We start from the raw sequence: 27,519 nt of genomic DNA on the forward strand, positions 1-27,519 counted from the left end.
AGGGCCTTCTCGGTAGTGGCGCCTGCCCTCCCATCAGATGTCAAAGAGATAAACAACTACGTGACATTCAGAAGACATCTGAAGGCAGCCCTGTCCAGTTTTTAATGTGTGACATTTTGATGTATTTTTGGTTTGGAAGCTGTCCAGAGTGGCTGGGGAAACCCAGCCAGATGGGCGGGCTACAAATAATAAATTAATAATAATAATAATAATAATAATAATAATAATAATAATAATATCACCCAGCCTTAGTAATGGCCTGGTGGCTGCCTCGGCTGCATTCCCAAATCTGCCTCACTTTGCCTAACAGGATCGCTGGCCCTGCAGAACAGCTTGAAATTGGTGCACAGAACATGAAACTGGATTGTGAAAAACTGTGCCTGCATGAGTCAAGTTAATCTCCCTGCAGATGCCCAACAGCCCCCAGTAAAGCTCTACAGGAGAGGAAGGGAAATCTGCAGAGGAGACACATGCCTGTGTTATCCCCGAAGATTGCCAATGCGTTTGCTGCGCACAGACTGAATTAGTCTCCGCCAGTGCCCTTCCTTGCCCTTTTTGCTGCTGCCTTTGTCCAACATGTCCTGCAAAAAAACAAACGTTATCAGAGCCTCGGCGGGCTGTTTTTCACCTGACTTCTTTTCTGCTTTGTTTGGAGCGTTTGCTGGGTGTTCCGGCAGGTGCGGAAGAGAGAGACAGATAGACAAAGAGCCTGGAAACGAATTCGTTGCGGCTTGACCTTTCCTAGGCGAGATGAGGCTCCTTCATCAGATTGCAAAGAGAGTCACCGGTAGCCACATCAGATTTAGCGCTGATTACCCAACGCCAGGGACAGGAATTTAGCACAGCAGATCCATCAGCAAGGTCAGGCATGACAACGCAAACCAATTTGGGCTATTATTTCCCCCTCAGATCCAGTTTCTTGCAAGTCCTTGCTTCACCTCCAGCTGCAGACCCCCAGACGTTGCGTAAAATAGCAAGACAGTACAGAACACAAATGGGACGCGGGTGGCACTGTGGGTTAAACCACAGAGCCTCTTGGGCTTGCCCATCAGAAGGTCGGCGGTTCCTATCCCCGCGACGGGGTGATCTCCCGTTGTTCAGTCCCTGCTCCTGCCCACCTAGCAGTTCAAAAGCACGTCAAAGTGCAAGTAGATAAATAGGTACCGCGGGAAGGTAAATGGCGTTTCCGTGCGCTGCTCTGGTTTGCCAGAAGCGGCTTAGTCATGCTGGCCACATGACCCGGAAGCTGTATGCCAGCTCCCTCGGCCAGTAAAGTGAGATGAGTGCCACAACCCCAGAGTTGGCCACGACTGGACCTAATGGTCAGAGGTCCCCTTTACCCTTTTACAGAACACAAAATACCACAGAGCAATAATGAAAAATGATGGTTTGTCAAAAAATTAAAAACGTACAACTGAATAAGCCTGTTGACACTAAAAAGGAAAAGAAGAAGCCTTCAGGAGACACCTGAAGGTTAACAGCAAGGGTGCCAGTCTCCTTTGGAGGAGAGATGTGGGAGCCAGCAGTCTGTCATCCAAGCCTCCCCTCTGCACTGTATTCAGCCCTAAACGGCTTCGGTCCAGTATACCTGAAGGAGCGTCTCCACTCCCATCGTTCTACCCGGACACTGAGGTCCAGCGCTGAGGGCCTTCTGACGGTTCCCTCACTGCGAGAAGCCAAGTTACAGGGAACCAGGCAGAGGGCCTTCTCGGTGGTGGCGCCCGCCCTGTGGAACGCTCTCCCACCAGATGTCAAAGAGAAAAACAACTACAGTGGTACCTCAGGTTACATACACTTCAGGTTACAGATGCTTCAGGTTACAGACTCCGCTAACCCAGAAATAGTACCTTGGGTTAAGAACTTTGCTTCAGGATGAGAACAGAAATTGTGCTCCAGAGGCGCAGCAGCAGCAGGAGGCCCCATTAGCTAAAGTGGTGCTTCAGGTTAAGAAGAGTTTCAGGTTAAGAACGGACCTCCAGAACGAATTAAGTACTTAACCCAAGGTACCGCTGTACCAGACTTTTAAAAGACATTTGAAGGCAGCCTTGTTTAGGGAAGCTTTTAATGTTTAATAGATTATTTTATTTTAATACTTTGTTGGAATCCGCCCAGAGTGGCTGGGGAAACCCAGCCAGATGGGCGGGGTATGTATGTATGTATGTATGTATGTACAGTGGTACCTCGCAAGACGAATGCCTCGCAAGACAAAAAACTCGCTAGACGAAAGGGTTTTTGGTTTTTTGAGTTGCTTCGCTAGACGAATTTCCCTATGGGCTTGCTTCGCAAGACGGAAACGTCTTGCAAGTTTGTTTCCTTTTTCTTAACACCGTTAATACAGTTGCGACTTGACTTCGAGGAGCAACTCATAGAACGTGGTGTGGTAGCCTTTTTTGAGGTTTTTAAAGACTTTGGTGATTTTTGAAGCTTTTCCAAAACTTTTCCGAAACCGTGCTTCGCAAGACGAAAAAAATCGCAAGACGACAAAACTCGCGGAACGAATTAATTTCGTCTTGCGAGGCACCACGGTATAAATAAATAAATGATGATGATAATGATAATAATGATAACGATAATAACGATAATAACGATGATAATGATGATAACGATGATAATAATAATAATAATAATAATAATAATAATAATAATAATAATATAAGCCAGGCTCCTTGGAGTGCAGCAAGATGAGGAGCAGAAATAATATTGGCCAACTCTTGTTTTGCCCTGTACTTAAGCATAGATTATTTTTTGGGGTAATACCGAATTTATTGTGTGTTTGCTGAATTGCTTGCTATTTTTTAAAAAAATACTGACATGTCCTGTGTTTTGCATACAGGACGCACATTTCAATGCTCTGTATTTTGATGTTTTGAATGGTTGCTGCAAATGAAAGCAGCGTATAAGCAAGCTCAATCCATCCACCTGTGCTGAGAGGGTGTTTCACAGCTAGGGTCCAGAGACAGGCAACTGGCCTATCTGTTCTGTCTTCCTCCCTGCTTCCCTCTCTTCACCCCACTTTCCTGGAACTCACCCCCACTTACCTTCCAATTAGATCTCAGGTGAGACAAGCAAGGCAGGTATTTTAATTTTCGCCTGTTGTTATAATTGTTCTCTCTGTTTTATATACAGTCATACTTCGGGTTACAGATGCTTCAGGTTGCGGTTTTTTCAGGTTATGGACCTGCCAAAATCCGGAAGTACTGGAATGGGTTACTTCTAGGTTTTGGCGGTTGCGCATGCGCAGGAATGCTAAATCACGCTTTGCGCATGCGCAGAAGCGCCGATCCACAACCTGTGCATGCGCAGATGTGCCGCTGCAGGTTGCGAACTTGCATCCCGCACAGATCACATTTGCAACCCGAGCGTCCGCTGTACATGAAATAATAACGCAAAAAGACTGGTGTATAAATTTTACGGAACGAAATAAAAGAAATAATTGACTTGGCTCTGCGCCTGTCACCTTCAGCGCCACCCTGCCCCTCTAAGGCTTCTGGGTGTGACTTGGCTCGCAACTGCAGTCTGCTGCCTCTGCGTCTTCGAAACCACGTTTAAAAATACTCCTGGCTAACATTCCACTTGTGGGATCCAGACCCACAGAGCCTCTCATTTTCCCAGGCAGCTGCCAAGGGTGTGTGTGTGTGTGTGTTGAACTGCCACGAGTTGGCAGGACCCCAAGCAGGCCTGCAGCAGATAAACCTCGGTAGATCAGGTGTCAGGTGGCTTTAAACAAAGCCCAGCTGCACCTGACCGATGGCAAAGGCCTTTCTCACTCACGGTTCCCCATGCTGGCCGCTCTCAGCACCAAGGAAACCAATGGCTCAGCACCAACATGAACCACGCGCTCGGGGTCAGGCAGCGATCTGCATCCGTTATCCCACCAGCGGGATTTGCATTCTGCAGCCTTTTCAAACATCTGGGCAAGAACTGTGGCAAGAACTCCAAATGTCCCTATTTCCCAGGGACAGTCCTGTATTTACAGAAGCTGTCCCAGTTTCTGATGTGATCCCAGAATGTCTCGCTATTCCTTAGGATCAGGGCCGTAGCTAGGGGGTGGTGAGATGGGCCCCTGCCAGGGGCGCAGGCGAGGGGTGTGTGTGCAAAATCGGCTAAAAATGTGTCCATAAATATGTCTATAAATAAAAATATTGATTATTGGCTCATAAGAAAAGGTTTTTAACTGAGGGTGAATTGAATGGAGGAGCGGCAGAAAGAAGAGCTAATTTGTCAGTGGTTGGGGGCACAATCTGGACAGTTCTGCCAGGGGTGCAAGATCACCTAGCTACGGTTCTGCTTAAAGGTTAAAGCTATGGTTTTCCCAGTAGTGATGTATGGAAGTGAGAGCTGGACCATAAAGAAGGCTGATCGCCGAAGAATTGATGCTTTTGAATTCTGGTGCTGGAGGAGACTCTGGAGAGTCCCATGGACTGCAAGAAGATCCAACCTCTCCATTCTGAAGGAAATCAGCCCTGAGTGCTCACTGGAAGGACAGATCCTGAAGCTGAGACTCCAAGACTTTGGCCACCTCATGAGAAGAGAAGACTCCCTGGAAAAGACCCTGATGTTGGGAAAGTTGGAGGGCACAAGGAGAAGGGGATGACAGAGGACGAGATGGTGGGACAGTGTTCTCAAAGCTACCAGCATGAGTTTGACCAAACTGCGGGAGGCAGTGGAAGACAGGAGGGCCTGGCGTGCTCTGGTCCAGGGGGTCACGAAGAAGCGGACACGACTAAACGACTAAACAACAACATGGTCCAGGGTTTCAAGCAGAAAACTGAGGAGGGTGACCAAGATGATCAAGGGTCTGGAAACCAGGCCTTATGAGGAGCGGTTGAAGGAATTGGGTATATCAGGCTGGAAAAGGGGAGACTGAAAGGAGGTATGAGAACCATCTTCAAATATCTGAAGGGCTGCCCCATGGAAGATGGAGCAAGCTTGTTTTCTGCTGCTTTGGAGGGCGGGACCCAAATCAATGGATTCAAATGACAAGAAATGAGATTCTGACTAAGCACACAAAAAAAACTTTCTGGCAAGAAGAGCTGTTTGACAGTGGAACGGTCTCCCTCCGGAGATGGTGGACTCTCCTTCCTTGGAGGTTTTTAAGCAGAGGTTGGGTGGTCATCTGCAATGGATGCATTGCAGGGGGTTGGACTAGATGACACTTGAGGTCCCTTCCAACTATATAAATCTACAATTCTGTGAATAATAATAATAATAATAATAATAATAATAATTTTTTATTTATACCCCACCCTTCCTGGTTCAGAAAACCGGGCTCAGGGCAGCTAACAACAAATTTAAAACACTTAATTGATGCAACAAAAAACAGCATAAAATACCGTATCAAACGTGAATAACAGTAAATTCAGAATTCAAAAATCAATTTAGGGGGTAAATCCATCCAATAAACATTCAATGATCACCGGGGCTAGCTGGCTAAATTAGTCCTACTTGGGCCAGCGAGGAGACCAGGGGAGAATTAGCTGTGGGATCCCAGAGCGGGTAATCTTCATAAAAAGGGGAGAGGGAGGGAGGGAAGGAAGGGGAATAAAAGATCAGGCTAAGTTCAAATTGAAAGCCAGGCGGAATAGCTCTGTCTTACTGGCCCTGAGGAAGGAAGTGAAATCCTGGGACAGAGCATTCCACCAGGTTGGAGCCATAACTGAGAAGGCCCTGGCCCTGGTGGAGGATAGTCTGGCTTCCTTAGGGCCCGGGACCTCTAAACTAGGATTATTCATGGACCTTAAGGTCCTCTGCGGGGCATACCAGGAAGAAGGCAGGCAGGGAGGCACGACAAACTGAGGCTAGTGTAGTGGCCTAATTGTGCTAACAGATCATCTTCCGGGTTCAGAACATGTTATACTCAAATATGTGTAAGTGAAGGTCAAATTATTCATTACCTTAAAAATACATGCTTACAGGGGGAAACCCCCTCTCTTTCTGCTCCTCCCTTCCTTCAAAAGATGTAGAGCTTCTATAAGGAACAATAAATCGGGCCGGAATTATTATTTAGTTGCGATTATTGTGACTGTATGGCCATTTGGGTCCCGTCCAGATCGACAGCTAGCTCTACGATTCATGATTTGTGCAAACAAGACAGCCAGGCGGTGTGTTCACACCACATGAACTCCGCAGCAAATGCTGTTATAGGACAAAGCAGATTAGCAGGTCTCATTTACACAGAGTGAGAGGGAGAAGTAATCAGCACACCTGCACTGAGAGGGAAGCAACTGCAGCAGCCAATATTCTGCGTTCCTAGCAGCAAGGTGACCGAATCAAAGATTCGAGGTGACCTTTCCTCCCATCACCAATGGCAGAAACGCTTCCCATTTTCCCAACTTGTTAATAATAATAATAATAATAATAATAATAATAATAATAAATTTTATTTATACCCCACCCTCCCTGGCCAGAGCCCGGCTCAGGGCGGCTGACACCAATAAAATCACAGGAAATAAATAATGCGGGTCCCTTCTATCTCCACAATTCTATGATTCAATCAACAATTTGATAGTTTGCTTCCTGCACATCTTAAAAGAAAACCCTCTGCCTTAAATCACAACTGCTTAGCTTGATTGAAGTGGCATGGGGAAACAGCCGTGCCTCGTGGGTCTCCTGCTAAGGAACAGTGTTTTCAAACCACGGGGCTAGTCCTCATGGTTGCTGTCAAATCGCTCAGAAATGCCAGGCTGATTCCTAGGGCAGCTCAGAGCCCAGAGCAGGTGTCAAACAGTTGGGGAGTCTTAGCAGCCCTGCATAGCTTCATTAACTTCCTGCAAAATCTCCATCTCCATTCGCAGTCGTGGGCCTTGGACCCACATTTCCCTGATGATCCAAGTCTAATTCCTAATCCACACTGATCTGACCCTAACCTCTTTGGTAGAGGGCAGCACTGGAGCCAAAACAGGAGTCTTCAAGTTACAAGGAACCAGGCAGAGGGCCTTCTTGGTAATGGCGCCTTCCCTGTGGAACACCCTCCCACCAGATGTCAAAGAGAACAACAACTACCAGACTTTTAGAAGACATCTGAAGACAGCCCTGTTTCGGGAAGCTTTTAATGTTTGATGTATTATAGTATTTTAATATTCTTTTGGAAGCCACCCAGAGTGGCTGGGGAAGCCCAGCCAGATGGGCGGGGTATAAATAATAATAATAATAATAATAATAATAATAATAATAATAATAATAATAATGTTCCTGATCCAGAAAGAGACAGTCAAGTCTCGCCTATTCTTGCTTGGATCAAATGAGGTGCCGTATTTTTCGCTCCATAAGGCGCACCGGACCATAGGGCGCACCTAGTTTTTAGGGGGGGAAATAAAGAAAAAAAAGTGCGCACCGACCCCTCTCGTTCTCCAGGCTTCAGCGAAAGCAACGCAAAGCCTCTGGAACATGGAGGGAGCGCTCCCTCTGCGCTTCGGAGGCTTCGCATTGCTATCGCTGAAGCCAAGGAGCCTGCATTCACTCCATAGGACGCACACACATTTCCCCTTAATTTTTGGAGGGGAAAAAGTACGTCCTATAGAGCGTATATATGGCACCCTGCAGAGACACAAAATCTCTGGAGGGCACCAGCTTGTGGGAGGCTGATGTACACAAACCTTTGCTCACTTTGTTCCTTGAATTACAGACTTGGGAGATGGAGGGGAAGAGAGAACGGCAGATGGGGAAATTAGAGGGCTTCTTCTAAGCAACACAGCCCGCCTCTTAAAAAGCATTACAGTCATTTGACATTCAGGATGCCTAATTAGAAAAAAAAAAACAAGAGTCTGAAGAGAACCGCTCGCCCTAAGATCCTGCAGAAAATGAGCATGTATTACCACCCTACAGCACTGCCCCATTCATTTCGGCGAGCCTCATGGAGCAGATGTTCCCAGCTGATCATACCTGTTTGTGTGTTATCCGTTAAAAACATTTACCCACTTATAGACAGCCTATTCATTCTTAAGGAAATCAGCCCTGAGAGCTCACTGGAAAGACTGATCGTGAAGCTGAGGCTCCAATACTTTGGCCACCACATGAAAAGAGAAGGTCTGTATAGTTAAAGCTATGGTTTTCCCAGTAGTGATGTATGGAAGTGAGAGCTGGACCATAAAGAAGGCTGATCGCCGAAGAATTGATGCTTTTGGATTCTGGTGCTGGAGGAGACTCTTGAGAGTCGCATGGACTGCAAGAAGATCCAACCTCTCCATTCTGAAGGAAATCAGCCCTGAGTGCTCACTGGAAGGACAGATCCTGAAGCTGAGGCTCCAAGACTTTGGCCACCTCATGAGAAGAGAAGACTCCCTGGAAAGGACCCTGATGTTGGGAAAGATGGAGGGCACAAGGAGAAGAGGATGACAGAGGACAAGATGGCTGGACAGTGTTCTCGAAGCTACCAGCATGAGTTTGACCAAACTGCGGGAGGCAGTGGAAGATAGGAGGGCCTGGCGTGCTCTGGTCCAGGGGGTCACGAAGAGTCGGACACGACTAAACGACAACAACAAGCAGCCTGCAAAATGGGGCTGTCAGCACAACCCTGGACATGTTTACATGGAAGAAAGTCTTGTTGAATTCAAAGGAGCTTACACCTCGGTAAGTGTGCACAGCCTCAAGGGCTCTCTCATCAGAATCACAGAACTGGTACGTGCGCAGGAGCCTGTGAATGAGGCCACAAACAGCCAGAAGTCTCCGGGTGACTGTAGCAGCCCAGTATGCCTGACAGCTGTCACAGACACATGCAATAACCCACTCCCCTCCAGGATTCTTTCAGTGCTGCCACTGCCCCCTTGGCTCAGTCATCCCCCCACCCCCGTACTACCTCTGACTGTTTTCTTGGCAAAAACTAGACAAAGGAATCGCGGTGCCTTTGACTGCCATATTCCTCTCCTGCAAGAACAGGCAGGCGCTACCAGAGCATGTGGCTGATGGAAAGACAGCAGAGGGAGAGGGTTGGAAGGGAGCTCTGTGTGGGTGGCTGCTGGAACCACTAGCTGCTACAGTCAAGCAGAGGCTTCTCACTTTGCGGAGGCACTTTTGGGAACGAGGGAACAGATTTAGGAAGGCCACTTAGCCCTGATGAGGCTTAAAATGAGAACCCCTCATTTTTTAGTACAGCAGCTGTTTATTTCCATTCATTATGGCAACTTTAAAAATAGTAATCTGAGTGTGCGTGTTTGTTTTAAGCGCACTATTAATATTCATTTACACTGTCAGTTTTATCTTGGTGGTAGTTTTTCCTCTTCCCCAGAAAAGCTGCATCTGAAAGGCAGCAAGGGGTAAAAACCACCCTGAACTGTTTAGAAAGGCAGGAACTGATATTTAAAAAATTAAGCCGCCACAGGGACTGCTCAGCTTCCGCCCGGCTTTGCAACCGAAATTATAAACATTCATTTGCTGGGGCAAATCAGAGCCTTCTGTCAGTTTTGCTTCCTCTCTCATGATTCAGGCCAGCTGCCTATCTGCAGTTTCAGTTTTAAACTCTGCAGGAACATTAAGGCATTTGACTGTTCGTGTATATCTTTCAAAAGGAAGCTTTTTCAAACTGCGGAACTGCTCAGGGGAGGGAGCAGTTTCTTGATGATGTTACAGGCACTAGCCAGTCAGTGCTATGCATCAGACTTGCACCATCACCACCCCACGGCTGAGCCCTAAAGAAAGAGATACATTTGAATGGAACACAGTGCTGCTGTTTCCAGGGCGGCTCCACCACACACACAAAAGTTGTGTCTGTGTTCGGTCTCTCTCCACAATCCCGCCCCCTACAGACCCAGGGACAGGGGGAAAAGAAGGCAAGATGCTTTGTTCGTTGCATTTAAGCAAAAGCAGAGTTTTGCCTTGTGAAGCACCTGACAGATTCCTTCCCTACTTTTAGACTTTACTGCTAAGTTTGACAAGCTAAAACTGGACCAGGACACTTTTCCTTTCCTGCTAGTTAGGGACTGGGAGAAAATTTGTGTGTTGCTTCTGCCTCTGATGGGGAGGGTGGGGCTGGTATTTCCCTGTCAAATCACTAGAAAGGAAAAGATAAACACTATAATATCCGTTCACCTTTCCTTAAGTAATCCAGAAATGAGACAGGCAAGACATCACCTTCTGGGATGGCTCAGTTTGGAGAGCGCAAGAATCTTAAACGCAGGGTCGTGGGTTCGAGCCCAACGTTGGGCAAAAGATTCCTGCACTGCAAGGGGTTGGACTAGATGACCCTCGTGGCCCCTTCCAACTCTACAATTCCATGATTCTAAAATATAAAGTGCCATTTCTTATTCAAGGGCAAATTTCACCGGCAGAACTGAACCTGACTCCGGAATGGGGATTTCCCCCTTCTCCTCCTGCCGACTTCTACATTCACACAACCACCTGGATGACTGTAGCTCTGTGGCTGTGGGCATACAGGCGAAGGGGCGTAGCTCAGCGGTAGAGCATCCGCTTAGCCTGTAGAAGGTCTCAGGTTCGATTCCCGGGTAGGGCTAGGAGAGGCTCCCTGCCTCACACCCTGGAGAGCTGCTGCCAGTCCGTGCAGACAGCACTGAGGGAGGTAGAGTAGATGAAAAGCCTGACTTGCCATAAGGCTACCCCTGGCATCTCTAGTCAAGAGGAACAGGCAGGAAGTGGAGACCCAGGAGAGCAGCCACCAGTCAGAGCACGAGGCAAACTGGGTTAGAATGACACATAATTTGACATGTTCCCATGGCTCCCTGGCAGCTCTCCAAGGACGCAACAGATGCACGCTGCAGTGACAGGCAGAGGTGACTTGCTGCACACAAAAAACGCACACCAAAACTAACAGGAGGCAATATTAATCCCGGGATTCGTGAACCCACAAGAAAAGCGAGCAAGGAGCATCTAGCCTGCGTCGCTGGAGATCTGCCTTCGGGAACCAGTTTGGGGTTTGCCGGATAACGTGGCAAGGACCCCCCCCCCCCCGCCCGCCCGCGGCTGCAAGGAAACAAGAGTTTAATGTTCCACGAAGAACTTGGGCGTATTATCTATTAACTAGAGGATCAACAGCTTCTCCCTCGGCTCGACCAAAGTCAACAGCTCAGAAGGCGGGGAGGGAGGTGGAAGGAGCGAGGGAGAAGACTCAGGGAAGGGGCTGCGCGCTGGGAAACAGCTGATCCGGCACCCTTTGGCCTCGTACCCCCCCCCCCTTCCCTTCTCCGGCTCTGGGCAAGAGGGAAGGCACGCTCTTTATGGGGGTCACAGAGTGCGCGTTCATCCGGGCAGGGGGTTCGTTGGTTGCAAACACTACTGAGAAGGAACGGAGTGTGTGTGTGTTGTGCAACTTTCCACGCACCCCCTCCCCCGAATTGCAAAGAGGCAGAAAAGACCTCTCGCCCCCCACTCCCAAATCGGGCTGCCTCCAAGCCTCCCTCCCTCCCTCCCTCTGGCTCTGCAAGAGCAACAACAACAACCCCCCCCCAAACTCTTGCAACAGGCCAGAAGTTTCAACTTCGACCTGCAGCCGCCGAGCGTTTTGCAAAGCGAGCCTGTCAGGCGGTTGCGCTTGGAGATTCAGCACGCGCGCTGGCCACGGGGAGAGAGAGGGCAGGACCCAGACCCGTGTCAGGATGTGACCAGGGAAAGAGGAGCCCCCACCGCCCCCTGCACCCCCACCCGGGGTGGGGGAGGGCGCTGCCAGCCTTGCCAAGCGGGCCCGGGATGGGGAGGCTGGGAGGCGCTGCTCCGGCTTGTTTACGCGTCCCCTATCGGGCCACGGGGAGAAGGGAGGGCAGCCGAGGTCGGCCCGGCCGCCGCCCCGAGGCGCCTGCAAACCCGGAGCCGGCGGCCACCCCCTTGCATGCGCGCGCGCGCCTTGCCCACCTCCGTCCGGGGTCCCCGGCGCAAGAGGCGCCTCCGCTGCGGGGCTGCTGACTTGGTGCTGCCGCTGCTCCTGCCGCCGCCGCCGGGCTGCTCTTCAGGTGTGAGGAGGAGGGGAGGGGGGAGAGAGAGGGAAGAGGGAGGGCAGAGGAGTCTGGGAGATGTAGTTTGCCAAGGGGAGGAGCAGCCCCCGAGGAGGATCCCGGGCGCGCCGCCGCCGCCTCGCCTCTCCGCCTGCTCGAGCTGCAAGCAGGCGAGCGCCAAGAAGGCGCAGCGGCGGCTGCTTTGGAGTTGCTCTTGCAGGATCTTTTGCAGATCCAAGATCCCCTCCCGTTGCAAGCCATCCCAGTCTCCGATCGAGGCGAGAGTCCAGGGGATTCAGGCGCTCACGCTCAAGGTCCCCGTTTCTTTTTGGGAATGCGGTCCAGCAGAGACTAGGGTGACTCTATGAGTGGAGATTTCTTCTTCTTGGGAGAAAAGCAATGACAGGCCTAGACAGCATCTTAAAAAGCAGAGACATCACCTGACGACAAAAGTCCGTATAGTTAAAGCTATGGATTTCCCAGTAGTGATGTATGGAAGTGAGAGCTGGACCATAAAGAAGGCTGATCGCCCAAGAATGGATGCTTTTGAATTCTGGTGCTGGAGGAGACTCTTGAGAGTCCCATGGACTGCAAGAAGATCCAACCTCTCCATTCTGAAGGAAATCAGCCCTGAGTGCTCACTGGAAGGACAGATCCTGAAGCTGAGGCTCCAAGACTTTGGCCACCTCATGAGAAGAGAAGACTCCCTGGAAAGACCCTGATGTTGGGAAAGATGGAGGGCACAAGGAGAAGGGGACAACAGAGGACGAGATGGTGGGACAGTGTTCTCGAAGCTACCAGCATGAGTTTGACCAAACTGCGGGAGGCAGTGGAAGACAGGAGTGCCTGGCGTGCTCTGGTCCAGGGGGTCATGAAGAGGCGGACACGACTAAACAACAACAACAACAACAAGTGCAAGGCCAAGGAAGGGACAGAGGCGCAGTTAGTCACCAGCGGCAATTTTAATGGCAGCCTGTCTCAACTCTCTACTACCAACACGGTGGATGGGGGAATGATTCCGAAACAAATTCAGGATGAATGATAAAGCTGTCCCTCTGTGCCCCTCCAGCCTTCTTAAAATGGCTTGTATCCCACCTGGCAGGGAGAGAGAAAGAAAAAAGATTTTACACGGAGCAGAATATGACTTTGATTTGCAGACTGTGATTGTGTGTGTGTCTTTTTGACCTATGGGTCCCATTGCTATTCAGACACAACTCAATGGGCCACTTATGAGATACACAACCCCATACAGCACACCTACAGACCACATGCACACTTACCACATGTAGAATTGTAGAAAAGGGACCCCACGGGTCATCTAGTCCAATCCCCTGCGATGCAGGAAATATGGAGACATATTTCTCTCTCACAATATTTCAGTAAGGGGCCTCCCAAGCTTTCTCTATTGTACTTAGATGGTAGTGATGCACACTTAAAAGGTAAAGGTAAAAGGTACCCATGCCCGTACGGGCCAGTCTTGACAGACTCTGGGGTTGTGCGCCCATCTCACTCAAGAGGCCGGGGGCCAGCGCTGTCCGCAGACACTTCCGGGTCACGTGGCCAGCGTGACATCACTACTCTGGCGAGCCAGAGCCGCACACGGAAACGCCGTTTACCTTCCCGCCAGTAAGCGGTCCCTATTTATCTACTTGCACCTGGGGGTGCTTTCGAACTGCTAGGTTGGCAGGCGCTGGGACCGAACAACGGGAGCGCACCCCACCACGGGGATTTGAACCGCCGACCTTTCGATCGGCAAGCCCTAGACGCTGAGGCTTTTACCCACAGCGCCACCCGCGTCCCGTGATGCACACTTACTTATTTATAAAAAATATTTTATAACTAACTTTAAAAAAAACTTTCTTTATTTCCCTGGAGACGCACAAAAATTCATTATGAAAAGCTGTATTCCCATATGTGCACCACGATTTATAACAGTAAACCTCTATAACACACATTAGATGAGCCACAAGTTAGTATAAACCTTTGAAACTGGTCTTTGGTTTTCCAGAGGTTTTGGAAACCCAATGAAGGGTCCCCCTTCTCCCGCAAAGGTTTATTTGTGCTTTGTTCCTCTTGCCAGTCGTGATTTGTGAGCCCATTTTTCCATAAGGGCGATACGCCAAGCATGCTCTCTTGTACCAAGCATTCAAGTTTGCACCATTTAAATGTGTAATTTTACTTATATCATTAAACACTTGCCCAAAATGTACTACCTTTGGGCATGTCCACCACAACAGCCCATATAGCTGCCTCTTTCTCCCTTGCGCCAGCACATTGGTGAAGTTTTTTTTAATGTATACAGTGGTACCTTGGTTTGCAACCGCTTTGGATTACAACCACGTCAAACCCGGAAGTGCATGTCCCCCCCCCCTTTTTTTGGAATACAACCCATTTTTTTTTTAAAATTACAACCAATTTTGGGGGGAAGGCCCCATTGGCGAAAGCGCACCTTGGCTTTGGTTTACAACCGGACCTCCGGAACGGATTATGGTTGTAAACCAAGGTACCACTGTATTTGAAAGTTTAACTGAGGTTAAGTACTATTTCTGCGTTGTCTTCAACATTATTTCCTTGATGCTGGCTGAGATAGTAAAAACAACCTAAAGAGCCAATTATGCCCATGACTCATTTCTGAAGGACCACTTTTCCATCTTCCTTCCTTCCTTCCTTCCTTCCTTCCTTCCTTCCTTCCTTCCTTCCTTCCTTCCTGGCCCTTCTAGACTGTTCCCCTCTCCTTCTGGCACAGGATTCCAGATTCCAGACCGGTGTCAGCACACAAACGGAGCAATTTTGCAAGAGACACTCCCTTTTTCCATAAGTAGGACTGATTTGCATCTGTGGGGGTGGAATCTGTGTTCCTCTCGAGCGCAGTTTGAACGTGCTTCTTTTGGCACATTCATTTTTTACTTCCATCATTGAATCCAAGGAGGCATGGGGGTGGGGGGTGGGGTGGGGCGGGCTGTTAAGCTGATTTTCCCTAACCAGGCAATTGCTCACACTTGGACCAGCTCAGCTTTTGCAAAGCTCTGACATCACTTTCTTGACATCTTTCCGCAGGCCTGCAAGACAGAGCTGTTCCACCAGGCTTTTGGTTTGGACTCGGTCTGACCCTTATGTTTCCCTCCCCTTATGGTCTTGATTTATCTGCTATTTTAAAATGAGGCTGCATTTTAAACTGCATTTTAACCTGTATTTTAAATTGGTTCCCCCCCCTCTTTCCCCCCTATTATGTTTTTACTGTGATTTTACTGGTGTTAGCAGCCCTGAGCCTGGCTCTGGCCGGGGAGGGCAGGGTATAAATACATTTATTATTATTATTATTATTATTATTATTATTATTATTATTATTATTATTATTATAAGCTGGTTCACTGGCAACCAAGCTGTCCTTGGGGGAAATCTGTTCACCAGGGTTGGTCTCCAGGAACAGTCCCCAGGCAACACACATCCCTTGTGAGCAACCACACTTCCCCAGCCCAGCTCCTTCCCCTCACCAAACCTGTTTGGGTTCCTTACCTAAGGTTCATATACGGGAAACCAGGCGGCAGGTCGGGCATTCGTGCACAAAGAGTCATCTCGTGGTGGTGGTCGTAGTACGGGAAATTCCTGGAATGGCAGTGGGGGAAAGAGAGAGGTTGCCATTAAAGGGCTGCAGAAAGACCTTGGCTGGCATCTCAGCGGGTGGATCAGAGCTAGAGCCATGGGAAAGAGCTTGGAGGGGAAAGCAGGACACATGGGAAGACCAAGACCCAACCAGCCCAGTGTTCTGTGCCCGAGAGTGGTCAGCAGCTTCTCACAGCCAGGGCGCAAAGTTGATGACCATTTCCTAATATGTTGGGTGTGTGTGTGTGTTGTTTTTGGTTCCCAGTAGAGGTACTCTGCTTTTGCACATGGAGGTTCCACTTAACTATCATGGTTAATTAACAATCATGGCTAACTGACCCTTCCCTCCCAGGCTGCTGCCCACTTAAGACACTTAGGTCCTGAAAGACCTACACTGGCTCCCAGTACGTTTCCGAGCACAATTCAAAGTGTTGGTGCTGACCTTTAAAGCCCTAAACGGCCTCGGTCCAGTAGACCTGAAGGAGCGTCCCCATTGTTATGCCGGGACACTGAGGTCCAGCTCCGAGGGCCTTCTGGCGGTTCCCTCATTGCGAGAAGTGAGGTTACAGGGAACCAGGCAGAGGGCCTTCTCGGTGGTGGCACCCGCCCTGTGGAACGCCCTCCCATCAGTTGTCAAAGAGATAAACAACTACCTGACATTTAGAAGACATCTGAAGGCAGCCCTGTTCAGGGAAGTTTTTAATGTGTGACATTTTAATGTATTTTTAATCTTTGTTGGAAGCCGCCCAGAGTGGCTGGGGAAACCCAGCCAGATGGGCGGGATACAAATAATAAATTATTATTATTATTATTAGGCAAAGACGTGGAGGTGAAAGAACTAGGAAGTGGCTCCCGCTTTTGGGGTGTCAGAATTGAAATTTAGGAGGATGGATCTTATATTCTAAGCCAAAGGAGGAAAGTTGCTGAATTGCTTGACAGCCTGAAGCTGTGAGAAGCCAACCCAGTAGCCACACCAATGACTGTTGATTTCCTGGAGAGCGAACATGAATCGAAGCTCTTGCCTGACCACAACCAGTGCAGGTCATCAATAGGGAAACATTTGCACCTTACCAAGACAACGAAACCAGACATTGCAAATGCAGGGGGAATTTGAAGCAGGAAAGGAAGTGCTCCCACTGAGATGGATCGGGCCCTCATAAAAAGAGGAGCACGGCGCTGTGGGTTAAACCACAGAGCCCAGAACTTGCAGATCAGAAGGTCGGCGGTTCGAATTCCCGCAACGGGGTGAGCTCCCGTTGCTCGGTCCCTGCTCCTGCCAACCTAGCAGTTCAAAAGCACGTCAAAGTTCAAGTGGATAAATAGATACCGCTCTGGCGGGAAGGTAAACGGCGTTTCCATGTGCTGCTCTGGTTCGCCAGAAGCTGTTTAGTCCTGCTGGCCACATGACTCAGAAGCAGTACGCCGGCTCCCTCGGCCAATAAAGCGAGATGAGCGCCGCAACCCCAGAGTTGGCCACGACTGGACCTAATGGTCAGGGGTCCCTTCACCTTGACTATGAACTGTTAGGCTGACTGGTTGCTGACCGGGCTGGAGGCGCTAAAGATTACAAGGGAGCCAGGTGGGTATGTCTTTATGTTTGGAAACGGTCCCCTTTCTTACGGCAGTTATAAAGAAGGATGTGTAGCTTTGTCTTTCACAGAGTCAGAGTATGTAGTAGCTGCAACTGAGCATGCAGAGAGCTGGCCTGGCTGACTATGGATTTGGGGTTGGCGCAGGAGAAACCTATTTGACTGATGGAAGACAAGCAGAGCTGTCTGAAGGTGTTGCAGAGCGAGAAGTTCCAAGAGAGAACCAAGCACATCAGGGGGGCGAGGGCGGGGGCAGTACTGCTGCCTGCGCAATGGCCTAGTTGAATTGGCCTACAGTCATACCTCGTGTTGCGTTTGCTTCAGGTTGCGCATTTTCAGGTTGCATCCTGCGGCAACCCAGAAGTAGCAGAAAGGGTTGCGCAGAAGCAGTGAATCATGACCCGCGCATGCACAGACGCGGGTTGCGTTCTGCTCATGTTGCGAACGGGACTCTGGAACAGATCCCGTTCGCAACCAGAGGTACCACTGCATTGCCAAAGAGATGACCGCTGGCATCTTCACCAAACCTCGACCGAGAGATAGTTTTGAAAACCTTTGAGTCAATATGAGACTCCGTGTGCTTTAATAAAACTGTGCATGCAATTGCTATATTTGCCCGAGAAGGGGTTTGTGGGAGATTAGGAGCCAAATCTAACAATGCATATTCTTGCCAGTTAGCATGAGGAGGAGTTAAGACCACAGAGCTGTGTTGCTGATAGGAAGACTCAAGCCATAGACATGTAATTGGTAGAGAGGGCTCTGTGTGAGGTCATTTCCCCCTCAGGACAGGAGGGGAAAGGAACATAATAGTATTTCCTGTTCCCCCTCCCTCCCTCTCTTAGACCAGTGCTCGGAGCAGACATATTCAGGGAAGTTTTTAATGTGTGACATTTTAATGTATTTTTAATCTTTGTTGGAAGCCGCCAGAGTGGCTGGGGAGACCCAGCCAGATGGGCAGGGTACAAATAAATTATTATTATTATTATTATTATTATTATTATTATTATTATTATTATTTAATTTGTCTAACTGCTCCAGCTCACACACATGCATGCCTGAGGCTATTCCTTCGGTAAATGTAAGTATTTTACCCGCATAGTTTTTACTGCTGCGGTTGCTGACAACCAGCGCATGGCTATGAGTAAGTAAACCCCATTTTAAACTTACTTCTCAGCCTGCTGTCTGATTCTTTGTTAAGCGGGGCAAGAAAAGGGGGAACCATCTTGCTCCGCAGTTGGACTTGTTCAAAAGAAGGCTTTGCAGCCTAATTCATACGCTTTTAATTTGCTGCTAAGGATGGGACTTTCAACTCAGCTTCGCATTTAAATGCATACAGTAAGCTGATGTTCTGTCCGTTCAACACAAACATGTGGGCACCTGGGGGGGATGAATCGCAATTCATTTATCCTCTCCTACCTATTTAAACCCACCCCACATGAGGACACCTTGCAGTGTGCACCCTGTGTGTATGTTCCAATGAGGAGCCTATGGTGGAGTCTGTGATGGCCTGGGACTTGGGCTCGAACTCGGAGCCAGAGGAGTCTCAGTCTGCACCGGATCCTTTGCCTCAGGCGGCAGCTGAACCTAATCTGGGGCCTGATCCTGAAAAGCCCCAGTCTGCACAGGTTCCCCTGCAACAAACCCCACCTGGGCCGAGTCAGGGGCCTGATCCTGCCCTGGCTCCAGATGTGGGGATGACCTCGTTGCCTCCAGCTGGGCCATCACTTACAGCTGCTCCACTACCGGTTGGGTCAGGGGAGGCTGAGGCGGCCCCTGGGTCTAGTCACCCACCGGTCTCCCGAGCTGCAGAGACAAAGGTCTGAGAGAAGGAGAGACCTGAGTACTCGCAGGAGGAGTGCTCACCTCTGGGCATAACAGGGAGGTGAGTCGCCGGGGGATCAGGACCGGCCGTTACCCCGAAAAAAATAAAAGGCTGTCGGACCCTGCCCCAGGTTGCAGGAGCAACATTGCTGTTTGCCAGATCCTGCCTGTGATCCTATGCCTGACCTTGCCTGGTTTCCTGCCTTGGCCCTGTTGGACTGACTTCTTGCGGGACCCTTGGATTCGGGACCGGACCTGGACCCCCGGGCCCAGCACAGAGTCTTTTCTATGCCTCCCTTTCCAAGCCCCCCCGAGCCCTGATGGGGAGGAGTTGGGGTGTGGTCTGCAAAACCCTCCGAACCTTACAATCTTCTCAACTAGCTGGCTGATCTGTCGCTCGTTGGTGGGCGCCCCGTCGACGTAGTAGTCCATCCCTCGCAAGCAGTAATGGCGTCCCGTGCAGGGGCTGTAGTAGCCCTGATAAGGCATCCTTCCCGGGATGGTGTAACGGTGCTGTATGGATGGAAGCTGCTTCCGAGACAAGCTGTTCAACATGTTCACCACCACTTCCCGTTCTGAAGAAAATGGGAGGGGAAGAAAGAGAGAGAGGAGAGCTTGTGCCCCTGGAAAACTAGGAGGGAGTTTTATGTGTGAGTGCCTGGAGGCAGTTGGAGGATGGATGGCGGCTAATGGACTGAGGTTGAATCCTGACAAGACAGAAGGACTGTTCTTGGGGGACAGGAGGAGGGCAGGTGTGGAGGACTCCTTGGTCCTGAATGGGATAACTGTGCCCCTGAAGGACCAGGTGCGCAGCCTGGGAGTCATTCTGGACTCACAGCTGTCCATGGAGGCCCAGGTCAGTTCTGTGTCCAGGGCAGCTGTTTACCAGCTTCATCTGGTATGCAGGATGAGACCCTCCTTGCCCGCGGACTGCCTCGTCAGAGTGGTGCATGCTTTAGTTATCTCCTGCTTGGACTACTGCAATGCATTCTATGTGGGGCTACCTGTGAAGGTGACCCGGAAACTACAACTAATCCAGAATGCGGCAGCTACACTGGTGACTGGGGGCAGCCGCTGAGACCACATAACACCGGTCTTGAAAGACCTCCATTGGCTCCTAGTACGTTTCTGAGCACAATTCAAAGTTTTGATGTTGACCTTTAAAGCCCTAAACAGCCTCGGCCCAGTATACCTGAAGGAGCGTCTCCACCCCCATCGTTCTGCCCGGACACTGAGGTCCAGCGCCGAGGGCCTTCTGGCGGTTCCCTCATTGAGAGAAGTGAGGTTACAGGGAACCAGGCAGAGGGCCTTCTCGGTGGTGGCGCCCGCCCTGTGGAACACACTCCCATCAGATGTCAAAGAGATAAACAACTACCTGACATTTAGAAGACATTTGAAGGCAGCCTTGTTCAGGGAAGTTTCTAATGTGTGACATTTTAATGTATTTTTCATCTTTGTTGGAAGCCGCCCAGAGTGACTGGGGAAACCCAACCAGGTGTGCGGGGTACAAATAACAAATTATGATGATGACAGTGAAGTGGACATTCGGATGCAGGATGCCAGCCAGCCAGCCAAGTAAACCAGTTGGTTCAGGGCAAGAGAGAAAAGGAAGCCGCTTTTCTTGCAGCGCATAGAATTGCAGAATTGGAAGGGACCCCATGGGCCATCTAGACCAACCCCCCGCAATGTAGGAATCACACCTCAATTTAAATTAAGGGCATTCAGAATAATTGCTTGTGATGACGATAGCTGCTAGCCAGGTGCCTTTAAAAGGAATTGTTATCCAAGCTGACAGATGATGAAACTCCCTGACGGCTGTTAGGCCAAGACAGTTAAACAGAATCTCCAGGTTGAGAGGCAGTATACTCTCAAAAGATGAGCTGCTGGTCTTTATGACCACGCCACCCAAAAGCATCTGGTGGCTGGAGGGAGAATGATGGGTCAGATGGGCTTTAAGGACAGTGATGGGTAACTAAGAGACCTGCAGGATGACGTGGAGAAAACTAAGGGAAGGGCCATAGCTAAGGCATAGACTATTAGCTCTGTCTTTCCGGGCAGGGCTAGGAAAGACTTCCTGCCTGAAACCCTGGAGAGCCTCTGTCCATCAGTGCAAACAGAGAGCATTGATTCAGTATAAAGCAGGTTCCTATGTTCCCAAACAGGGACGTGGGTGGCGCTGTGGGTTAAACCACAGAGCCTAGGACTTGCCGATCAGACGGTCGGCGGTTCAAATCCCTGCGATGGGGTGAGCTCCCGTTGCTCGGTCCCTGCTCCTGCCAACCTAGCAGTTCGAAAGCACGTCAAAGTGCAAGTAGATAAATAGGTACCACTCCGGCGGGAAGGTAAACGGCATTTCCATGCACTGCTCTGGTTTGCCAGAAGTGGCTTAGTCATGGTGGCCACATGACCCGGAAGCTGTACGCTGGCTCCCTTGGCCAATAAGGCGAGATGAGCGCAGCAACCCCAGTCTCGGCCACGACTGGACCCAATGGTCAGGGGTCCCTTTACCTTTACTATGTTCCTAAACCAGGCAGGACGTGCAAGATCGCAGAGGAGTTACCGTAATTGTTGAGACGCTCAGGTTTCGGAGGGTACTGCATGGGCATCCCGCGAAGGATCGACTCTAACCCAGCCTCCTGCAAGGAAAGATTGCAACAGCGTGAGCCCATTTCTCTGGGATTTATGCAGGGACACATGCATTTGGCACGATGCAGCGCAGTGCTCAAGTTCGGGACCCCGTGTGCTCCATGGAGGCGGGAGAACCAGGCCCAAACTGACGAAAGGATTTTCACGAGGAACCGATGTAAGGTTCTACGCTTAGGCCGGAAGAACCAGCTGCACAAATTTAAGCTGGGGGACGCTGTCTGACAGTGGGACAGACTCCTTTAGAAGGTGCTGGGCTCTCCTTCCTTGGAAGTTTTTAAGCCAAGGTTGGGTGGTCATCTGTCAGCGATGCTTTAGCGGAGCATTGCAGGAGAGGGGTGGACTAGAGGACCTCTGGGGTACCTTCCAACTCTATAATTCCTCACCACAAGCACCTCCCGCCCAAGGCTGCTGCCCGGCTCTGTCTGATGGTGGAACTGGCTTTGCTTAAGAGTAACCAAACCATTTAACTCCTGTGTTGCAAACAATAGTCAGTAATATCCAAGGCAACACGATGACCAAATACAATGATACGATATCAATATACACTCTTTATATAACATGAAATATATGAAATCACATAAACAGAAAACTTCTGAATCTCTGGAAGTCGCAAAATATGCACCCTTAATGGATTCTCTAGAAAGCATAAAACCAAATAAACATAAGTCTTATAAGTCTCTGAAAGTCTTTGAAGACTATGCAAGTCTCTGAAAGAAGCAATGGATCAGATTCCTATCTGGTGAAAACAGGCTGTAAGGCTTTGTTTATGGCGTCCAACGCTGCCAAAGTAGTTCGCAAACAGACGTTGTGAACAGTGATTCCGGATATAGCCACTGTTTCGTGGAATTCTTCTTCAGCACAGCAGAAGGATACAGAATTGCTTCATAAACCCATCTATATGGTGAATGGAAAAGTACTGTATTTTTCGCTCCATAAGACGATGTTTTCCCTCCTAAAAAGTAAGGGGAAATGTGTGTGTGTCTTATGGAGCGAATGCAGGCGGGAGGCTCTGCTCAGCGCTCCCTTTCACGAGCCGCGTGGAGCGTGTGTGCAGCTCTTGGGGGATTTTCCCCGAGGAGGGAAAAAGTTTGCAAGCGCCACACACACGCTCCACGCAGCTCGTGAAAGGGAGCGCTGAGCAGAGCCTGGGATGCATACAGGCTCTGCTCAGCGCTCCCTTTAAAGAATTTTTTTTTCTTGCATTTCCCCTCTAAAAACTAGGTGCGCCTTATGGTCAGGTGCGTCTTATGGAGCGAAAAATACGGTATAACAACAATTGCTATGGAGCAGTAGTCATAAGTCAGTGGTTATAAGACATATTTATTTGGTTTTATGCTTTCTAGAGAATCCATTAAGAGTGCATATTTTGTGACTTCCAGAGTTTCTGTTTATGTGATTGCCTTGGATATCACTTGCTTAAGAGTCGCCTTGCTTAAGAGCGACTTCGCTGCAGCCTGACCCTCTGTTGCTCTGCTACCAGGTGTGCAGGGGCAGTTCCTGTCCACAGCAGGGGCCTCCTTTCACATCTGCACCCCACCCCAGATCTCCACGGAGTCACGAGGCTTACCCGAGGGATCCGTGGAAGGTACGTGGTGTATCGATTCCATGCCGCGCTGTTGTAGGGCCCTGTTCTCCACGTTGCGTACCTGTTGTCACCGATGAAGACTGGGTTGAACCTCTCTGCGATTTAAAAAGGAGACGGGAGAGTTTTGCAACCAGGGTTGAGGATGGAAAGCCCAGAGGGGGCAAAAAAAGAGGAAGGAATGCGCCACGGAAGACCAAAGCATTTGCTATACAAATCTATGGCGACACTGCGCTGGCCATACCATGAGCAATTCTGGTCGCCTCGCCTAAGAATGGATGCTGTAGAATTGGGAAAGGGTCAGAAAAGGGCCACCAAAATGATCGAGCGGTTTCAGCAACTCTGCTAGGAGGAAATGTCACAGCTTTTGGGACTTCTCTGTTTAGAGAAAAGAGGTGATGTTGTTGTTGTTTAGTCGTGCCCGACTCTTCGTGACCCCCTGGACCAGAGCACGCCAGGCATTCCTGTCTTCCACTGCCTCCCGCAGTTTGGTCAAACTCATGCTGGTAGCTTCGAGAACACTGTCCAACCATCTCATCCTCTGTCGCCCCCTTCTCCTTGTGCCCTCCATCTTTCCCAACATCAGGGTCTTTTCCAGGGAGTCTTCTCTTCTCATGAGGTGGCCAAAGTCTTGGAGCCTCAGCTTCAGGATCTGTCCTTCCAGTGAGCACTCAGGGCTGATTTCCTTCAGAATGGATCGGTTTGATCTCCTTGCAGTCCATGGGACTCTCAAGAGTCTCCTCCAGCACCAGAATTCAAAAGCATCAATTCTTCGGTGATCAGCCTTCTTTATGGTCCAGCTCTCACTTCCATACATCACCACTGGGAAAACCATGGCTTTTACTATATGGACCTTTGTTGGCTAGGGGATGTCTTTACTTTTTAAAATGCTGTCTAGGTGATATGAGCGTGTAAAAATCCTGTATTGCATGGAGAGAGCAGATGGAGAAAAACTTCTCTCTCTCTCACGATGCTGGAACTCAACAGGGACATCCAATGTAGGCGAATGATTTAGGACATGTGAAATTAAGTGCGTAAAAACTGCTGCCTCTCTCAGCAAGTACTTTTTCTTTTTTTAATGCCTCTTATAGAAAATTATGGGACGCAGGTGGTGCTGTGGGTTAAACCTCAGGGCCTAGGACTTGCTGATCAGAAGGTCGGCAGTTCGAATCCCCACGACGGGGTGAGCTCCCGTTGCTCAGTCCCTGCTCCTGCCAACCTACCAGTTCTAAAGCACGTCAAAGTGCAAGTAGATGAATAGGCACCGCTCTGGCGGGAAGGTAAACGGTGTTTCTGTGCTGCTCTGGTTTGCCAGAAGCGGCTTAGTCCTGCTGGCCACATGACTCGGAAGCTGTACGCCGGCTCCCTTGGCCAGTAAAGGGAGATAAGTTCACTTCTCAGCAGTTTGAAGCTTTCCTGACTGAGAAGGGAATCCAGCATGACATGTCAACGCCTAGATCGCCATGGATGAATGGACTTGCGGAGCGAGCAAATCAAACGTTGCTGCAAGGAATGAAAACCTTGTTGCATGATGCCAACCTCCCTGAGAAGTTTTGGGGGGAAGCTCTGTCAACGGTAGTTTATACCGTTAATCGCAGACTGTCATCACCTATTGGTTGTACTCCGTACGAGAAGATGTTTGGTAAGAAACCGAACGTCAAGCACATGAGAATCTTTGGTTCTGACATGTGGGTACACACCCCACAGAGCAACAAGCTTGGGAAGCGTGGGGCACATGGTTTGTTCATGGGGTACAAAAAAGGTGCATACAGGGTATGGATGACTGACTCTAAGTCCATTAAGTTCACAAGGGGTGTTGAATACAATCCTAAGTGGGGGGGAAATGTGGGAATTTTCCAGAGTTACCCAGAGGAGGATGAAGGTGATGTGAAAAAGGCAGATGATGTTGAGGAAGATGAGGATGAGGATGATGATGATGATGATCAGAGTTTGGATTCCAGTTCAGTGGGCGGCGCTGCTGCTGGTGTCAGTGACAGTGATGACACTGCAGACTACAAGAGCGCAAAGGCCTCAGTCAGACCATCTGATGCGTCTGACAATGAACTGGAAGAACCACTGTTCACCATTGGTCACTTTTCTCCTAAGGAGGAGGAGATGAGTCCAGAAGACTTGCGTCTGGTTCGCAGGTCTGAAAGGGCGACCAAAGGCAGACCTCCAAAGAGGTATGCTGATGAGTTTGCTAAAACAGCAACTGCTGTTCTTAGTAGCTCAGAGAAGGTGTGGGAACCTTCAAGCTTCAAAGAGGTTCAGGAGTTAACCTCTAAAGATGCTGAGCCTTGGCTTAATGCCATGAAGGCTGAAGTTGATTCCTTGAACAGGAACCAAACTTGGGAACTGGTACCGGTAGTCCCAGGTATGAGACTGGTTGGCAGCAAATGGGTCTTCAAGGCCAAGACAGACCAGAATGGCAAGGTTGTCAGACACAAAGCCAGATTGGTTGCCAGAGGTTTTTCACAGGTACCAGGACAGGATTACCACGAGACCTACTCGCCCACCATCAAATATGAGAGCATTCGGCTGATGCTCAAGATTGCTGCGGAGGATAAACTGCATGTTTCCCATCATGACATAAATACAGCTTTTTTTGTACGGGATTTTGAACGAGGAGCTGTTTATGCTTCCACCTGACGGGATGCAGATACAGAAGGGAATGGTCTGTAAACTGCGGAAATCCTTATATGGTCTCAAGCAGAGTGCCAGGTGTTGGAACACAAAACTCACTGAGACGTTGCTTTCTCTAGGTTTTCACCAGGGTAAAGCTGATCCATGTGTGTTTGTCAAGGAGGAGGGGCAAAACAAACTGTATTGTTTATATTTTGTTGATGATCTTCTGATGTTTTGGAAGAATCAGGCTTTCTATCAAAGCACCCTAGCTCAGCTGAAGGAGCACTTTGACATGAAGGATCTTGGTGAGGTATCCAACTATCTTTCTCTGCAGGTGGAGAGGGACCAAGCAGGTAATTTTCTGGTACACCAAACACAGAAAATTGCTGATGTATTAACCAGGTTGAATTTGGTTGATGCAAACCCAGCAGACACACCGATGGTGACAGGTTACCAGGTAGATAGTACTGCTGAAGCGTTTTCTGACACTACGCTGTACAGATGTATTCTAGGCAAGTTGAATTTCATTGCTAGATGCTCAAGACCTGACATTGCTGTAAGCACTAACCTGCTTAGCAGACATGCTAACAATCCTACTGTTCAGGATTGGAAAGCTCTGAAGTGCATAGCCCGGTATTTGAAAGGGACTTTGCACTACAGGCTGAGGTTCACCAGTCAGAAGACTGGAGGTCTTGAAATCTTTGCAGATGCAAGTTTTGGAAGTGACACCATGGATGGTACAAGCACTTCTGGAGTATGCTACATGTACAACCACTGCCTGTTTGACTGGTTGTGCAGGAAGCAGACGACAGTGAGCCTAAGTTCCTGTGAAGCAGAACTCAATGCTCTGTCATGTATTGTGAATGGTTGATGCAACTGTTTAAGGACATTTCTGTGAAATGTCCTATACAAGTGTATCAAGACAATAGATCTTGTTTGACTTTGCTGAACTCAGAGAGTTGCAAGCAGAGAACCAAGTACTTGCAGATTAAGCTACATCGTGCAAGAGAGTGTATTCAAAAGGGACTGATTCGGGTGTCCTACATGGCAGGAAATGAAATTCCTGCTGATCTGTTGTCTAAGGTTGTTAACAGAGAACAACTTAAGGTTTACGTACAAAGGTTGCAATTGGGTTGAACCACAGGTACTACAGGTTACACGGAAAGGGGGAGGATGTTAGGATATTTCCGTTCCACCTTAAGAGAGAGCAGGCTTGTGAGTCACAGAGTCTGCGTATTTCCTGTTGCAGGATGTTTATGTTTGCTATTGCTTTCGTTTTCTCTGTCTGTGCTTGAACGCTGAAGCAGACGGTCATGTCTTTCCTTTGTTCTGACCAACGTTGAATAAACTGTAAATATGCTCTCCTGCTGTGCATCTTTTGCTGTGTGGATTCTGCTGAAAGAGTGTGCACCAGCCTAGGAATGTGGATTCTAAGGCTTCGTGTCGCTAATTGCTGATACTGCGTGACTGCATGACTACGGGAGGTCGATGGATCGTCCGGCAGCCGGCTTGGGGGCTCAGATGGACGTTATCTCCCTGGCAGTATCCCAACATACTGAACGGTTTCGTTAATATAAAATATGCAGAGATTTACACTGTGCAAAATGAACCATGGCAAGAGAAGAAGGGGAGTCATTGATATTTTAAGGTTGTTCAAATGTATACAGTGGTACCCCGCAAGACGAACGCCTCGCAAGACGGAAAACCCGCTAGACGAAAGGGTTTTCCGTTTTGGAGGCGCTTCGCAAAACGAATTTCCCTATGGGCTTGCTTCGCA

The 27,519-nt window shown here is 49.2% G+C and overlaps 2 protein-coding genes across 5 annotated transcripts in view; both read right to left on the bottom strand.

The window, feature by feature from the left end:
- The window catches only part of LOC114606350 (myogenesis-regulating glycosidase), a 31,513-nt gene extending 19,584 nt beyond the window's left edge, over nt 1-11,929 (bottom strand). The window contains exon 1 of one of the 2 annotated variants that reach the window (XM_028748489.2): nt 11,797-11,929. The gene's annotated coding sequence lies outside the window, so the exon portion shown is untranslated. The remainder of the gene's footprint in view (nt 1-11,796) is intronic. The other variant, XM_077936569.1, reaches the window with a different exon arrangement.
- An 890-nt stretch (nt 11,930-12,819) lies between these two features.
- Nucleotides 12,820-27,519, bottom strand: part of SPMIP6 (sperm microtubule inner protein 6) — a 29,131-nt gene continuing 14,431 nt past the window's right edge. For 2 of the 3 annotated variants that reach the window (XM_028749580.2, XM_077936570.1), the window contains exons 3-7: nt 23,103-23,215; nt 21,450-21,525; nt 19,251-19,464; nt 15,393-15,482; nt 12,820-12,971 (exon numbers count right to left, since the gene is read on the bottom strand). In XM_028749580.2, coding sequence (XP_028605413.1) covers nt 12,866-12,971; nt 15,393-15,482; nt 19,251-19,464; nt 21,450-21,525; nt 23,103-23,215 — 599 coding nt within the window. In that variant the 3' untranslated portion in view covers nt 12,820-12,865. The remainder of the gene's footprint in view (nt 12,972-15,392; nt 15,483-19,250; nt 19,465-21,449; nt 21,526-23,102; nt 23,216-27,519) is intronic. The other variant, XM_028749581.2, reaches the window with a different exon arrangement.

Source organism: Podarcis muralis, chromosome 11 (assembly GCF_964188315.1).
Source record: "Podarcis muralis chromosome 11, rPodMur119.hap1.1, whole genome shotgun sequence".
Lineage (NCBI taxonomy): Eukaryota > Metazoa > Chordata > Lepidosauria > Squamata > Lacertidae > Podarcis > Podarcis muralis.